The sequence below is a fragment of the Phyllobates terribilis genome, unplaced genomic scaffold (genome assembly GCF_046119375.1).
Source record: "Phyllobates terribilis strain yellow unplaced genomic scaffold, ASM4611937v1 Scaffold_1__5_contigs__length_1240528914, whole genome shotgun sequence".
Classification (NCBI taxonomy): domain Eukaryota; kingdom Metazoa; phylum Chordata; class Amphibia; order Anura; family Dendrobatidae; genus Phyllobates; species Phyllobates terribilis.
Window position 1 is genome coordinate 1,152,706,184 of NW_027362761.1, and position 17,693 is coordinate 1,152,723,876.

General features: G+C 38.4%; 1 protein-coding gene across 2 annotated transcripts in view; it reads left to right on the plus strand.

Annotated features, from left to right (window-relative positions):
• ZNF518B (zinc finger protein 518B) overlaps positions 1-13,384 on the plus strand; it is a 50,504-nt gene extending 37,120 nt beyond the window's left edge. For both annotated transcript variants that reach the window (XM_073648550.1, XM_073648539.1), the window contains exon 2: positions 11,229-13,384. In XM_073648550.1, coding sequence (XP_073504651.1) covers positions 11,395-13,299 — 1,905 coding nt within the window. In that variant the 5' untranslated portion in view covers positions 11,229-11,394 and the 3' untranslated portion in view covers positions 13,300-13,384. The remainder of the gene's footprint in view (positions 1-11,228) is intronic.
• The last annotated feature ends 4,309 nt before the right edge of the window (positions 13,385-17,693 follow it).

Consider the following 17,693-nt stretch of genomic DNA (forward strand, 5'->3'; position numbering starts at 1 on the left):
ACTGTAACTGTGGGCAGCAACTAACAGAATTTATTTTTAACAGGGATAAATGAAACGTTTTACATCTGGGCAAGAAAAACTAAAAAAACCTATACCGAATGGGAGGAATAGGGCTAAACAACACATTTGGAAAAGACTTGGGTATACTAATAGATCACAGATTGAACATGAGTCAGCAGTGTGGTGCAGCAGCAAAAAAGGCAAACACAATTCTGGGTTGCATTAACAGAAGCATACAGTCTAGATCACATGAAGTAATTATCCCCCTCTACTCCTCTTTGGTCAGACCTCATCTGGAATACTGTCTCCAGTTCTGGGCACCACATTTTAAAAAAGACAAGAAGAAACTAGAGCAAGTTTAGAGAAGAGCTACCAGGATGGTGACCGGTCTGCAAACAATGTCCTATGAGGAACAGTTAGAGGATTTGGAAATGTTTAGCTTGCAAAAAAGAAGACTGAGAGGAGACTTAATAGCTGGCTACAAATATCTGAAGGAATGTCACACTATAGAGGGATCATCCTTATTCTCATTTACACAAAGAAAGACTAAAAGCAGTGGAATGAAACTGAATGGGAGAAGATACAGATTAGATATTAGAAAAAACCTTTTGACAGTGAGGGTGATTAACGAGTAGAACAGGCTGCCACGAGAGGTGGTGAGTTCTCCTTCAATGGAAGTCTTCAAACAGAGGCTGGATAGACATCTGTCTGAGATGGTTTAGTGAATCCTGCATTGAGCAGGGGGTTGGACACGATGACCCTTGAGGTCCCTTCCAACTCTACCATTCTATGAAATAGTGGGTCATTTTGAGTCGTCTTAAATATAAGTCCCATGGTACTAATGTGATGCTTAAGCACAACTAGACATTGAATGTTTAGTTACAATCTGTTGCATTTATTCTGTATTTTGCCTTTTTGTTAAAAGTAACTTGGTGATTGACTGACTTAAAAGACAAATGTATTTTATATAATATAGTATTTTTACATTTCTTAGTATCTACTTGTTTTCTTGTCTTTTTTGCTTTTTATAGGAAATGTATCAATAGAAAATTATATATAGTTGTCCGTAAATATAGGGCATCGAAGACCTAAATATATAAGTTTGCTTTAGACACAGAAGTCAAACTCACCTGAAAGTGTACAAGAGCAAAAAGCCCTTACTATACTGATTGTAAGAATTTTAGATGGTGGCTTCCATTATCTGGGGCAGCAAAGGGCCAGTTTATTCTTTGTGATCTGTGGCCAAAATCGACTGCCGATCACCTACATAGAAACCGATTGCTGGTCATTTAATTGCCTGTTTGAACAGGCTGACCTCGCTTACGATGATTCTCATAGAACGACTAGTAATCATTTTTTGCACACAGAACTACAGTATGATTTTAAGCTGGCCAGTAGATCACTTTACCCGATTTAATGAGTGTTGTGCTCGTTTGTCAGGTGATTGGCAGCCTGCTTACACTGGCCAATAACTTTCGGGAAGAGAGCGTATCTAGGAACGTTTGTTTCCCAGTATTCATGCAGTCTAAACAAACATTGATTCTGTTGCTTGTTTGTTTTTTTATCTTGTTGCTATCAGGCCTGTAGAGGTGGAGTCCCAAAGTGTATAATAAATTGGTTACAGTAGTTCAATGCAGGATGTGCTGTAAATTTTTTCATAAGAATTTGGGAAAGTTCTAAAATGTCCTATAAATGTCTGTTCTATTCCTGATCTAAGGATCTAGGCTTTTAGTTGAGATGAATCTGTGCTGTGCTTTTTGTACACGCTCAGTAGTGAGGCAGTGCTGTGAAGTCTGAGTCAAGGAAAGGGAGGAGTCGGTGGTTGGGCTTACTGACTCCACAGCCCTGGTTTGTTGATATCCTGTCAAGAATAGCAAAATGATTAGGGGTTTGAATTGAAACTGTCCAATCCTTATTTCTCCAAACATTATTGTGAGAATTCGGAGGCTCCCATGCACATTGGCTGACTGGTACTGCCATAATTGGTGAGTTTGGCTGGCTGGTACTGCCATAATTGGTGAGTTTGGCCAACTTTTGTGTACGTATGGAAATCTTAAAACTATACTAAAGCCCGCGCTACACATAAACCCCTTTAAAGCCCATGACGTACTAATACGCGTCTGTGCCCTGGGACTTAAGAGCCTGACCCGTATTAGTACGTCATGGCGATTGCGCGCGCACACAGGCTGTGCGGGCGCGATCGCCGCCGGGTGTCAGCTGATTGTCACAGCTGACACCCGGTACTATGTGCAAGGAGCAGTCTCGCACCGCTCCCGGCACATTAACCCCCGCAATGCTGCGATCGAAGTCGATCACAGCATTGCGGTGGCTAAGGGGAGGTGATTGGGATACTCTCGCCAGCGCTGTCTGCCGCGGCTTCCCCGATGTTGCCATGACCACCCGATGTCGTCATGACAACATCCGGGTCACCAGACAGCAGTAAGATCGTTTGGTCATGCGCAGTACATGACAAAACTATCTTCTCACTGTGCAGCGCTGACTGCCTACATGGCACAGCGATGGTGCTCCATCCCTATGCTATGCAGGCGATCAGAATAAAAAAAAGTGAAAGTCCCATAGTGGGACAAAGTATACAAATAAAAAAAAACTGTCAAAGTGAAAAAAATATTTTTAAAAATATTAAAAAATAAATAAAAAAATAATCCACCAAAAATAAAAATATAATGTACCCATCAATAAATATTATTATGAAAAAAACAAACAAACAAACAATAAAAGTACACATATTTGGTATCGCCGCGTCCGGAACGACCTGACCTATAAAACTATCCCACTAGTTAACCCCTTTAGTGAACACGGTAAAAAAATAAAATAAAATTAAGCAAAAAACAATGCTTTATCATCATACCGCCAAACAAAAAATGGAATAATACGCGATCAAAAAGACTGATGTAAATAAAAATGGTACCGCTGAAAACGTCATCTCGTCCCGCAAAAAACAAGCTGCCATACAGCTCCATGAGCCGAAAAATATAAAAGTTACAGCTCTCAGAATAAAGCGATGCAAAAAAATAATTTTTTCTATAAAATAGCTTTTATTGTGTAAAAGCGCCAAAACATAGAAAAACTATATAAATGTAGTGCCGCTGTAAATCCTGCCTTATTAATTTTACCACACGTCGAGCAGAATAAAAAAAAAGCAATTCCTGAATTGTTGGTTTTTGTTTATTCTGCCTCCCAAAAATCGGAATAGAAAGCGATCAAAAAATGTCACGTGCCTGAAAATGGTACCAATAAAAACGTCAACTTGTCCCACAAAAAACAAGCCGTCACATGACTCGGTCGGCCAAAATATGGAAAAATTATAGCTCTCAAAATATGGTGATGCAAAAACTAGATTTTACAAAATATGTGTCTTTTAGTGTGTGACAGCTGTCAATCATAAAAACCCGATATGATTCTGGTATCGCTGTAATCGCACCGACCCGAAGAATAAAGTAGTCTAATCACTTGTACCGCACTAGGAACGGCGTAAAAAACAAGGGCTGGGGCTGGGGCTGGGGCTGGGGTTGGGGTTGGTGTTGGTGTTGGTGTTAGGGTTAGAGTATTTTTTTTTTTTTTCAAAAGTAAGAAAAAAAAAAGATGACGATATGGCGACTAGTGTTGAGAGCAAGTGCTCGCTACTTGAGTTTGCATCGGGTGCTCGGGTATGCACTGAGTATCGCGGGTGCTCAAGTGACATGCTCTAGTCTCTGCCCCATATGCCTCGCGGGCAAAAAAAATCTTGCGGGGATTGCCTGCCGTGCATGAGCGATCCCCGCATGTTTTTTTTGGATGTCTAATAACTGAAATATGCGGGCAGGGACTCGAGCATGTCACTCGTGCACCCGTGATACATGGTGCATACCCGAGTACCCAATGCAAACTCAAGTAGAGAGCACTTGCGCTCAAGACTAATGACAACTTATTCAATATGATGACCTAATGTTATCAAATTCTGTGTTGTACCTCTGGGTTCAAAATGTTCACTATACCCCTTGATAAAATCCTTGAGGGGTGTAGTTTCCAAAATGGGGTCACTTGTGGGGAGTTTCCACTATTTAGGCACATCAGGGGCTCTCCAAATGCGACATGGCGTCCGCTCTCGATTCCAGCCTATTTTGCGTTCAAAAAGTCACAGTGCTCCTTCCCTTCCTGCCGTGCGCCCAAACACTGTATTTTCCCCACATATGGGGTATTGGCGTACTCAGGAGAAATTGCACAAAAGTTTTTGGGGTCCATTTCCTCCTCTCACCCTTGTGAAAATAAAAAAATTGGGGCTAAAACATCATTTTTGTGGAAAAAGTTTGATTTTTTTATTTTCACGGCTCCATGTTATAAACTTCTGTAAAGGACTTGGGGGTTCAAGGTGCTCACCACACGTCTAGATAAGTTCCCTGAGGGGTCTAGTTTCCAAAATGGTGTCACTTGTGGGGGGTTTCCACTGTTTAGGTACATCAGGGGCACATCCGCTAATTATTCAAGCAAATTTTACAATTAAAAAGGCAAATGGTGCACCTTCCCTTCCAAACCCTGCCGTGCGCCCAAACAGTGGTTTTCCCCCACATATGGGGTATCTGCTTACCCAGGAGAAATTGTACAACAAACTGCTTGGTGCAATTTCTCCTATTATCCTTATGAAAATGCAAAAGTGGGGCTGAAAAACATTTTTGTGGGAAAAATGTGAAAATTTTATTTTTACGGCTCAATGTTATAAACTTCTGTGAAGCACCTGGGGGTTCAAGGTGCTCAACACACATCTAGATAAGTTCCCTGAGGGGTCTAGTTTCCAAAATGGTGTCACTTGTGGGGGGTTTCCACTGTTTAGGTACATCAGGAGCTCCCCAAATGCAACATGGCGTCCGCTAATTATTCAAGCTAATTTTACATTCAAAAAGTCAAATGGCGCTCCTTCCCTTCCGAACCCTGCCGTGCACCCAAACAGTGCTTTTTCCCCACATATGGGGTATCTGCGTGCCCAGGGGAAATTGCACAACACATTTTGTGGTCCATTTTTTCCTGTTACTCCTGCGAAAATAAAAAAAATTGGGTCTAAAGTAACATTTTTGTGAAAAAAGTTAAATGTTCATTTTTTTTCTTCCACATTCCAAAAATTCATGTGAAGCACCTGAAGGGTTAATAAAGTTCTTGAATATGGTTTTGAGCACCTTGAGGGGTGCAGTTTTTAGAATGGTGTCAGAAAAAAATTAACCTTTAACTTTTGAGTATTTTCTGTCATAAAGACCCCTCAAAGTGACTTCAAATATGATGTGGTCCCTAAAAAAATGGTTTTGTAAATTTTGTTGGAAAAATGAGATATCACTGGTCAACTTTTAAACCTTATAGCTCCCTAATAAAAAAAAAAATTGGTTCCAAAATTGTGCTGATGTAAAGTAGACATGTGGGAAATGTTATTTATTAACTATTTTGTGTGACCTATCTCTCTGATTTAAGGGCATAAAAATTCAAATTTTGAAAATTTTCTAAATTTTCGCCAAATTTCTGTTTTTTCTTCACAAATAAACGCAAGTGATATCGAAGAAATTTTACCACAATCATGAAGTGCAATATGTCACGAAAAAACAATCTCAGAATTAGGGGGATCCGTTGAAGCGTTCCAGAGTAATTACCTCATAAAGTGACAGTGGTCAGAATTGTAAAAATTGGCCTGGTCATTAACGTGCAAACCACCTTGGGTTGTAAAGGGGTTAAACAACTGTCGGACGAAAAATGCTTTATCCAATCGTTCGTCCAACAGCCTTCACTCCTGGTTCTCCCATACACAGTAGTGCTTAACCCATGCTCCTTTGCTCTTTGAAAGCCGTCGGACAACTATCTTTGGGACAACAATGCAGTCGGTAGTCCAAAAATTGAACATGTCCAATCAACATCTTGCCTGACAATCAATTTGCCGATGCCTCCATACATATAGTGTTGATTAAACCCATTCGTATCGATGGGCTTTGCTAACACAAATGAATGTTTATAGGGCGCTTAAGCCTGTATGAACAGATCCTTCAGAAAGGTCTGTGTGCTGTCTGATTTTATATTTTCTTACCGGATGTCTCAATACACATTGTACTCAGTCTGGTCCATGTGCTGTCCGACTAAAAAAATCGCACAGCACATGGATGTGTTAATGTAGCCTTATTCTGGAGCCTCTGGATACGTCTCTGCATTATGGGTCTATGTGACACCATTTCATGGAGACTATCGTGATCTTGATCTGCCAGTTGATTTTCATTCACTTTAGTGGCTATAAGAATGCACAAAAGTTAACCCACTATAGGTTTAAAAGACAAAAATATCTTGCGGAAATAATTGCCACAGTCCTGCTTGTAAATTGGATTTATTAACATTTAAAAAATTGAAAACTTTTATTTTTTTTCTTTTATGGCGCTTTCAGAAAGTGGTTGAGATTCAACTGCGGACATTGATGTGCTCTTTCCGGTGTGTAAAAATGAAGCCTCTATTCAGTGAGTGCATTATATTTCTTCTACAAATTAGATATAACAGTAGTAGGAGCGCAACTGATTTGTGTGAATAGTCATTTTGCAAAATACTAAATGAACACAGTTTAGGCTTTGTGTAGTGGTATTATTTGGACATCTACGGCTGTTTTATTTGGGCATTTAATGACCATTTTATGTGGAAGCTATGGCATGATATGATGTTTGCTTACTGTATGGAGGTATTATTTAGGCACTATATAGTGGTATTTTATATATATGAACAAACCTTTTTAAATGACAAGTTGTAAGTAGGTTGATTATTATTTATTACAAAATATGTATTTTTTTTTTGTAAGAAAACTGACTTTACTTTTCTCTGCAATGCATTGTAGGCCAGTTTTACATAAAACATTATCAGTCAAAATGTGGGGAGCAATGTCTGGACCAGCTGGGGGTTTATATATTAAAATATATAAAAGAAAAAAAAAATCTAATCAAAACGGATAATGATCTGATTGGATAATGATTTGATTGGATAATTAAGTAAAACAGTAGAGGGAACCATATTACCAAGGAAGAAAAGCTAAAGGTGCAGAGACTTGGAGAAGTGGGGGCTGATTCATCAATACTGGCGTAGCGCAAGCTCGCCTTATTCCAGTCTTTATAGAGTACACGACATGGAAGCGCACTCTACCTAATGAATTCGCTACTTCTAGTAAGTGGCTACTCTGTATTTCTGATGTAGAAAACTCCTTTAAATTTGATGATTTCGGGGGCATAGCCATGCCCCCCGTCCAGTCCCTATTCCTCCTAGCTCTGCCCATTTTGTCAGAGCTTATTAAAAATACCATAAAACTGCCAAAAGCTGCAATTTTTTTTTTTTTTTTGTGCAACGAAAGAAATGTGCAATTTTTCCAAGCTTTCGAGCCACTTTTGTGGAAGGAGAGCTTTGATCGACTCCATGGTTTTTATTTTGTATATACTACTCAATTGCCTTTTTTTTATTTTTCTCCAAGTCAGATTCTGGCAAAAAAATGTCTTTAGTGTAATAAATAGTTTTTTAGTGTGTGTGTGTGTGTGTGTATATGTATATGTATATATATATATATACACACAGGGTGGATTTGATTTAAATCTAACTGATTTAAATCACGATTTAAATCACTAGTCAGTAAGGCTTGATTTAAATCAGTGATTTAAATCAAAGTTTCTACCTAAACTAGTTCTTGCTACTTTAACATGCAAGTAGATGAAGATTTTTAGAATCACTTTTTATATTACTTTTTTCTCCCCAGTTTAATGGGTTAATCATTCATATTTGGACACCACTGTTCTGTTGTACTTAGGAAGGAGAAAAATAATCCTGACCTTAATGACAATTTAAATAGATTTATTCAACTGAAACAATAACAACATTACAGCATAAGTTATTTGCTTAAACAAACATCCATGTTTGTTAACTAATTTAGCTAAACAAAATATATATATATATTTTAAGAAACTTAGACTGTCAGCCCAGCTGACACATGAAAAACTTAAATACTACTGTCCCTGCTGTCCTCTGTAGCTCACTCGTCGTCATTTTCATCATCATCTTCTTCTTTGTTCCTATTCATAATCTGGAAAAGAAAAACAAGCTTTCCTGCTTTATTGGGTCCCAACCGATTTCTCAATTTAGAATGAATGAGTCCAAAGGAAGAGAATATTCTTTCAACGCCTGCAGAAGAAGCTACTGCTGTTAAAAGTGAAATCATTACTTGAACAGTCTCTAAATCCAAGCGCTTAAGTGACTTCCACCAGTTTACTGGTGTGACCTTCCTTAAAATATCTTCAGCAAACATATATTTCTTGAATGGTTCCCCCTTAGCTCTGAAGTTTATTATAGTTGGCATTAAAGATGGATGATTGCTGGATACCCATGTCATAGCTAACTCCTCTTCCTCAGCACTTAGGTTTTGACCCTGATATTGGATATTGACAATATTTGCCAAAAAATGAGCTGGAGTCAGTGCTTGTCCCATTCGTTTGTTTACTGCTTGTAATTTAATTCTGTCCATGTGTAGTTCTGTTTTTAAGTGTTCACTCAGTTCCTTCCAAATTTCAACAGCATCCGCAATAAAACAGCTATTTTTCTGTATTTTGTTTAAAGCTTGAGAGATGGGTTTCAGGAAGCTCAGCATATGTTCAACATTTCTCTTAAGCCCAATGTTGAGGATTTTGGCCGTGACAGTGCCATCTATTTTATCTCGATTTTCTTCACAAAGTGTCATCAGAATAGGCCAGTTTTTGATATACTGCTCAAAACAGTCCACCACAGAGTTCCATCTAACATCTTGTGGGAGCGTTAGCTTGGTTCCACCCATCCTTTTCAGAGCTGCTGCAGCAAAATGATTATTACGGAAGTATTTAGCAATTTCAACAACATTAGCCTTTATTTCTGGAACACTTAAGTCTTTGGCTAAGAGGTGCAGCAAATGAGCACTGCAACCATATGTTATTAGCAGCTTTGTATTCCCTCCCTGCTCTTCTAAATTTCTTCTCATCTTGGATACTTTTGCAGCATTGTCAGTGACCAAACTGCGTACTAGACATTTGAATTTTTGTTCACATGTTGTTATAGCTTTTACTGCCACTTCTTGTAAGTATTCTGCTGTGTGTGCATTTCCTGACGTATCAGTTGTTTGTGCAAGGAAGACTTTACCTTCTTCTGTTGTTATACAAGCACATACAATAGGATCATTGTGGACATTACTCCACCCATCAATACTTGGTTAACAATTTTACCCTCCAGAGCTGTTGCACATTGCTCCATTTCTCTGTCATACACTTGATCCAGCAGTTTCCCTGCAACATCAGCTCTGCTGGGTGGACTGTATCCTGGTCTCAGTGACTGAACCATATTAATGAAATGTGGGTTCTCAGTCAGATGGAAAGAAGAGTTCGTTGCATAAATAAACTGGGCAATTTTTTCATCAATCAACTCTTTTTCTAATCTGCTAGTTCTTATCACAAACCTATCTATGGTGGTTCCAGGAGGTAAAGGTTTTTTCTTCCTTTTGGGTGATGGTGATATGTGGCTGTGGGTGTCTGATGATGATGCTGCTGCTGCTAATGAAGCACTATCCTGGATGGATAACTATGAAACTGTAGAACAGGATGATGGTGATCTTGGAGGTGGATAGTTTCCAGAATCCATGAATTCCCCTAAACAAAAAAAGTCAATGCTGTTATTTTATTGTTTATACAATTTCTGCTTATTGTACACAACACATCACTGCCCCTGCCCCAAAAGGAATATTTGTTTTTCTTCATAACTGTACCAAATGACAGTAACATGCAGTAATAATAAGAAATATAATTTTTCTCACACATGACAGTTCAGTCTTTAGAAATAGGATTCAATAAAAATGTTTACCAACAGATCCGGCCTGTTCAGAAGTGTTTCTTTGGTCATCTTCATCACCGCACTTCTCATGATGTTGCCTCATTCGCGCCACCAGGCCTTGCATCTCTTTGTTGCATCGTTTGCATTTTGCACGCATGCCTGCCTTACCGATGGGCGAAGGAGCTTCATTAAAATATTCCCAAACTGGGTCTCTTTTACGGCCTGCTGCCATTATAAGGAAAGAATATAATAAACCTCAGATCGTACACACAAACAGATCCAGACTTGTCTGTCTGTGGCTATGCTGCAGTATTGTGCTCAAAGTTTCACTTTCATTTTCTTGTCTGCTTGCCCTTCCTCCTCCTCACACTTAGATTCACATTCTTCTTGTGTTGTGCAGATCTATTCCACTCCAAACAATCAGAAACATATTGTCTAACTTCTTGGACTTGGCACTGAAGGGGTTGATTCTGTATTCATAGGTTTGTAGAACAATAGGATTAAGGTCTTTTTCTCAACTCTGTTCATGTTGTAACATTTTTGCCGTGAAGAAGAGGCTGGGACCTCTGCGGAGTCAAATTCAGTTTTGAGAACTGCGTAAGTAAAGCGAGCGTCTGTGATAATATAGGAGAGAAACAGCCCACTAATCCTACAGAAACCTCTGGAAGAGCATGGCATTGTGAATGTTACACATATACAGCCTTTATTCTACTGAGTTAAACAACTCGGCTTTATCTCATGATGGAAGAACGATGGTAAAATATTTTCCTCAAAAAGCAGTTTATTGAAAAAAATCCAATTTAAATCAAAAAAATCCGATTTTTTTTTTTTTATTTTTTTAAAAAAAACATTGATTTTTATCCACTCTGTGTGTGTGTGTGTATATGTGTGTGTGTATATATATATATATATATATATATATATATATATATATATATATATATATATATATATATATATATATATATATATATATATATATATATATATATATATATATATATAATATGAAAATATATCTATGATTGGTAGTTTAATATCATTCAGCAGAAAGCAACAACCAAGGCAATATGAACTGCTGCAGTTACTTATATAGTTTATTTGGTACTTCTCTCATCTATACGTATGGCTGTAAATGGCATGGCCTCTCAGGCCCACTCATGGTTTCCAGTAAGTCCTGCTGCCCATTCATTCTGGTGATCAGTGGAGTCATTAAGTGTCGAAACCTATCACTGATCACGGATTCATATCCTTTACTGAGCATAGGCCATCATTTGCATTCTCTGAAAAACCTTTGCAGTTTTATCGGTATCTTTTGTTTGTTTTGTAAATGCTGTGAAGCCTTTTATGTAATGAACTAATCTTGAATTGTTTTTGTTCCTATATTTTAGGTCTGTAAAGAATACTTAAGCAATTTAAGCTAAAAAAAAATTAAACATTTTTGGATTTTTAAATCTGAATTTTCTTGAACTTCATTGAATTCAGGAACTTGAAGCGTTGACACCATCTATCACTTCGTGAAATCTACATCTCCTTGATACTTATTAAAATAAGACAATGGATTCCTCCTTTAATGTAGCATCTTTCTCCATAAACCAAGCCTCACAAAACAATAAGCATGTAACACAAAGAGCATTTTTTTGTCAGCAAGCATTAAACGTTGGAACAGAAACCATAATGAATAATCTGCTCCAAAAAGAAATAGAGAAGTTTAATTGCGAAAAATGCAGGTTTTCCACAAAGGACCAAAACAAGTACAGAAACCATGTGTCTCTACACAATGACATCAAGTATGCATGCTCACATTGTGAATTTGTTTCTTACACTAAAACGGAATTTCAAAGACACTTGGTTACACATACAGGGAAATTTCCTTATACTTGTGGATACTGTGGATATGGGGCTATAAGAAATGATTACATTGTTAAACACATCAGAAGAATTCATGGTGATGGCAAGATTCAGTGTTCTGTAAGCACCGTTGAAAACGAGTCCAAAAAGGCATCAGTTAACATAATGCAGACACAAGTGACCGCTCCCAACATCCAGAACGTCTTACAGAACAGATCTCCTTCATCAACTGAAGACGTAATAGACCTAACATCAGAGATGGACAGTCTTGGTTCGAGTACCAATGCTTTCTCTCCCAATGGAAATAATGTTGCAGATCAGGTAGAAGTTGAAGTAATATCACCAGTAGACCGACAGCTATATCCATGGATACCATTAACTGTGTCTGCACCAACATCTTTCAAAGTGCCTCCTAATTGTATTGCTGAGGTTGTGGAGGTGAAGTCGATCAACGGTGCATGTCACTTGGTCTTAAAGTGTTTACATTTGGTTGAACCAAGTATTTCAAATCAACCCGTTCATAGTGATCATACCTATGAGCAAAAACCTTTAAAACTCAATATCTCATCTAAGAACCTGGTAGAAAACCCAGTTGGACCTCCTTTGTTGCAAGAGTGTGCAGTATTACGCGATGAGCCTCAAGAGAAAACATTATTGCCTTCAAAAACTGTTTGTGAAGCCGAGAAAAATCTCCAATCCAATAAGACATGTCCAATTGATAATACCAGTGAAATCGTGAATGCTGTTGAAGATTTTGCACATGAAATATGTGATGACCTTGAAGAGTTTTCCGAAGGACCAATAATTTCATCTGTGTTTTCTCTAAGTTCTGACACACAAAATGCCATTGAAGGGATAAACTGGGACTGTCCAAACGCAAGTCCGTCGAATGATGAAGTCCTTTCCGCAAATTCTTCTTTGAAGCCCCTTGCAAGTCAAGAACCACCTAATGTATGTAGCTCTGAATCAAACTGTCAGATGGACGTTGACAAATCTCAGGATCCTCTTGAAATCGCTGCTTCCAAAAGTGAAAAAGAATCATCTGAAGTTCCAACGGAGAATGTTCTACAAACCGTTGATGCTGAAATACAGTTGTCTGTCAAGTCAGTATCGACAGATGTCAAGGTGCCTGAAAGTCAACCATGTGTTCTTCAGGAAAACATGGAAGGTGGACGTAGATCCAGCCGTCTTGGCAAGATGGACATAAATAGCTTTACCAAGCCCCAGGCATTGTTTTTATCTTGTGACAAAAGAATTGTCATGCAGCCAGTTTCCTGCAAAATGCAGAATGATAAAGCGATTTCTCGAATAGATGAAGTTACAAAAAAATTGCAGGTCCTGGTTAAAATGAGAAAAGAGGGTGCCAAAGCAAAGGTTAAAAGACTTGTAACTCCAGCTATGAAAAGTAGTTTTAAGCCAAAACTGAGAACTCTAAGGCTGCATCCTGTTAAGATGGATCAGGTGAATCACATACCAAGCTACAACCAACCTGTAGTTGTATTAAACCATCCTGATGTGGAGACAATTGAAATATCTTATATTATGAAAGGAATCCGGATGTTTGGGGGCAAAGTCACAAAAGTAACTTTATCCAAGGAAAAGTGTGTATGATGACATTAGGTCTGCAAACATAATACCTTTTTGGTTAAAACTATTTTTCTTTTTGTCTGTTAGAAGAATAAAAAAAAAAGAACAATGGTTTCTCCATTTTTGTTTTCTTTTTATATATTTTTTCTGTCATTTTAATTAAAATGGTTAATTGTGTACATTTTGCCTATGGGTCTGTGGGTCTTTATATCTGCCTTGTGAATGGAAGTTAAGTCATCAGAATGGACTAATTTACTACCACCTTTTGATCTTTACCGCTGTGTGTAGGCACAAGATTGAGGGTGACAGCGTTATGAAGGCTTTCTCACAAAAAAATAACATTTGCACAATTCTAGGATGTTGTGCTCACCTTTTATCACATCTCCCTCAGAGTATAATGGAGTTTATACTGTATGTGCATCCACCTCCCTTCTGCTGGGGACATGGTACCATCTTTCTCAGGATCTTATTGCCTTAAATGTTTTAGTGGAAAAACAATTCTGTAAGCCTATACATGCTTACGACTTTAAGGGGGTTGTTGTTATATAGCCTAGCGCTTACTGTACATAACCAGTAATGGTTAAAACATTTATGATCACACATAGGCAAAGAACCTAACACATGTATGCAAAAATAAGAGTATATGCTCTCACAACATATACATTCCAGACAAAAAAATATTGTTTGAAAGGGTGTTCCCAAAATTTCAAGTTATAACTTGCTTACACTGGGGGTCCGACTACTGAGATCCCCAGCGATCCTGAAAATTTAAGTTCTGCAGAGCCCCATCTTGAATAGAATAGAAGGGCGCATTCTTGTTCTCACCTCCATTCATGTCAATGGGACTTCTGCAAATAACCAAACACTGTAATCAGTTTACGCCAGCAGTACCATAGACCAGGGTTCCCCAACTCCAGTCCTCAAGGCCCACCAACAGGTCATGTTTTCAGGATTTCCTTAGTATTGCACAGGTGATGTAATTATTGCCTGTGCAGGTGATGTAATTATCACCTGTGCAATACTAAGGAAATCCTGAAAACATGACCTGTTGGTGGGCCTTGAGGACTGGAGTTGGGGAACCCTGCCATAGACCATAAATGGAATGGAAGCTGAGCATGCTTGCTTCTGCACCAATCATGACCTAGACCCCCAGCAATTACCCCAGAATAAGGCTCTGCAGAGCTAAGTGGTTGGATTCACAGTAAGTAATCTCTTTTCCGAAGGATAGTGGCTAACGTGCGCTTTTGGGAAAACCTTTTTATAATGTATCCACTGGAGCCATTTAACATAACCTTCACTTGGTGCCTTGTGTCACTTCAAAAAAGCATGATATTGGGCTGATGTCTTAACCAACTGCACCCCTTTATTTAGATCAGGCATGGCTCTGAAGCTATTGGCCGAAGATGCAGACCATTGTAATTAGGTCCCCTTGATGGCCTACTGCATTAGTCAATAGCTGCAGAGTATTGACTATCACGGGCCTTAGGAACAGATTCTGTCAGTTGCTGTTGGGTTACACATGACACCAAGTAAAGGCCCCCCTGATATGTTATATGAACATATTGCGTTAAAGAGGACCCTTCACCAAATTTTTCATGTTGAACCAGACACACCATGTAATAGTGGATGCAGAGTGGAATAAAACATTGTTTCTTCAAATTTCGCCTCTCCTTTGCGGATATATTAGAAGCCAAAAGTTAAGTTCAACTGGGTGTTGGTACATAGTTTTCACTAGGGGAGTGTACTTCTGCCTCCTGTATAACCCTGACCAATCATAAGCTGGCAGCAACATAGAAGTACAAAAGATCCTGTGATGTCATCAGGGGCACATAACAGAGTACACAGGTCCTGCCAGCCAGTGTGCGCAGCTGAAATAAGCTATGAAGATATACTACACAGCAATGAAGTGTGGAAATATTAGCTGTAGTCAATAGCTCCACACTTATGTGCTGTGTAGTATATCTTCTGCACTTTCATATTGCTGCCAGCTTATGTTTAGTCGGCATCATACAGGAAGTAAAAGCACACACCCCCAGTAAAAACTAGAATGCCCACTTGGACTCAACTTTAGTTAACTCATTACGTGCCAAATATTTAATTGCTTATATCTCCGCAACGGAGAGGTGAAATTAAAAAAAAAAAAAAAAAAAAAGTTGAGAGGGAAAAATACGTTTTATTCTGCTCTGCAGCCACTCTTACATGGTGTGTCCAGTTCAATGCGAAAAAGTTGGTGACGTGCTCATTAATCATTTTTATAAAGAATTAGATAAGTTGTCCAGTATTAAATTGCCCCCCTCCCACCCACGAAAAATAAATCAGTATTTTTAGGGATGAACTGCCAAACACTAACCATGGACACGGCATGAATTCTGGATAAAAGAAATCCTGTACCAACCCTTTAATTTTTGCCTGAAATGTGACAAAATCTAAAAGTTTGTATGAAACTGATGGTCACTGCTGACGTTTTTACAGTTTTGTAACTGCCTTGTACACTACTTATATCCTGTTATCCTTCTTGTCTGACACAAGTTATCAGTATTGGGAAAGTGGGAAAGTGTAATAAACTCTCACAAGTGTTAGCGGGCCTTTGCAAAAAAATGTATTATATGTTCCCTGTAGCCAAATATTTTGAAAAGGATTACGAAAACGAATGCTGAGAAAAGTATGAAACTTCCAGGAAAGCGATATCGTTACAGCTGCCATTTTCTGATATGGAATAGATTAGGAAGGTGGGCAACAAACTGGAAAAAAAACCATTGCGATAAATTAGTATCTTGATGCTTCCAGTAATTCCTTTTTCAGCATTATAAATCAAAACTGCCTTTCATTTAGACGTAAGCACTGGAATGTCCAGCTGGGTGAATAATATACATAATTTTATTATTAAATTAGTTTGTACCATTTAAAGGGGTTGTCCACTTTCAGGAAAGGGCACCCCAAAGTATAAAATGCCTAAAATAACAAACTTATCAGGTCTCGCCTTCCCTGGGTTCAACGCTGGCTCCATGTGACTGGCTAGAGCGGTGATGTGTGCTATCGACTTGACGAGACAGGAAGTTATTTGTCCTAAGGAGGATGAGGCCTGCTTAATTTGTTGTTTTTAGGTATTTTTTGGAGTTTGGGGACCACTTTCCTGAAAGTGGACAATGCTCTTTAATCCCTATCATGACAGTGTTCTCACCAATGCATTTTAGAGTAAACATAAACTATATTTAGTGGCCACAAATCTACTTTTCAGGCAATTAAATCAAATCTGTCAACATTTTATAGCATAAATTGCAAGCTTCATTAGATATTAGATCTGATGAGGCTGGTGTATTTCATTTGAAAATTCATGTCAGTCAATGTATGCTCCATTCCTGCATGATATCAAAATAAGGATTTTATGAGTCCTGGACTCCTAAAATGCTCATCTAATTATCCTGATTAAACAAACATTTTTTTTTTCAAAGTAAGTACACTGACCTTGTCAGGTCTAAGATCTATTTAATAATTTATGCAGTTAGTATTGTTAAATCTGGTGACAGATCCGCTTTAAATACATGTTTCTCTTTTCCTCTCCTTCCACCATAATGGGTAGGTTAAGATTAAAGGGTCTTCTACCTAAGACCCATTTCTAGTATTGCAGCTCATTATGGTATTTGAGTGATGGCCAAACCTCACGCATGGCAGTGGTATATAACTAGAGATGTGCAAACCCGAATTTAAAAGTTTGGGTTTTGTACTGGACAGTTAGTGTCTCGTGTTAAACACTGAATACGGATTTCCCTCGGAACTTTGAACATTGCAATGGACTTCCGGGAGAAGTCCGTTGCAGAGAGAATTTTTTTTCCCAAATCCAAAGTTCGGGTCTCCATTTGTTTTCAATGGTGTTCGGGTACAGTTCTGGAACCCAAGCCAGACTTTGGACTAAAGATTGGGTCGGGTACCAGAAACCAAACTTCCATGGGTCTGATCAATCACTATATATAACCCGTCAGTATTTGCTAATGTTGATTATGGGATTCTGCTAGCAAGACATGCTTTCCATCTTGTATGGCTTCATTCAAAAGTAACAGATCAATATAATATCTCTAATAGGAAACTTCAGGAGTAAACCCATGGGAATTTAGTTTAGATGTTGGGATACCTAATCCTAAAGCCTAAATAATCAGATCACCTGAATACAGTGTTAAGGACTGTCAATGAAGCCATGCATAGCGTCGTCTAAAATGATGCTGGTAAATGAGCATGTCTAATTTTGTAAATACTTGTGTTCCCCATGAACAATTCTGAAACATCTTTTTCTAGATGTCTGCATTGTGCTTTACTGTTTTTTTTTCACCTGTAAATATATGTCTACTTGATAACTTGGTGATACCATTCATTTACAAGCTGAAGATCCTCTATAGGAATCCATAGATTATAGCAATTTGAGG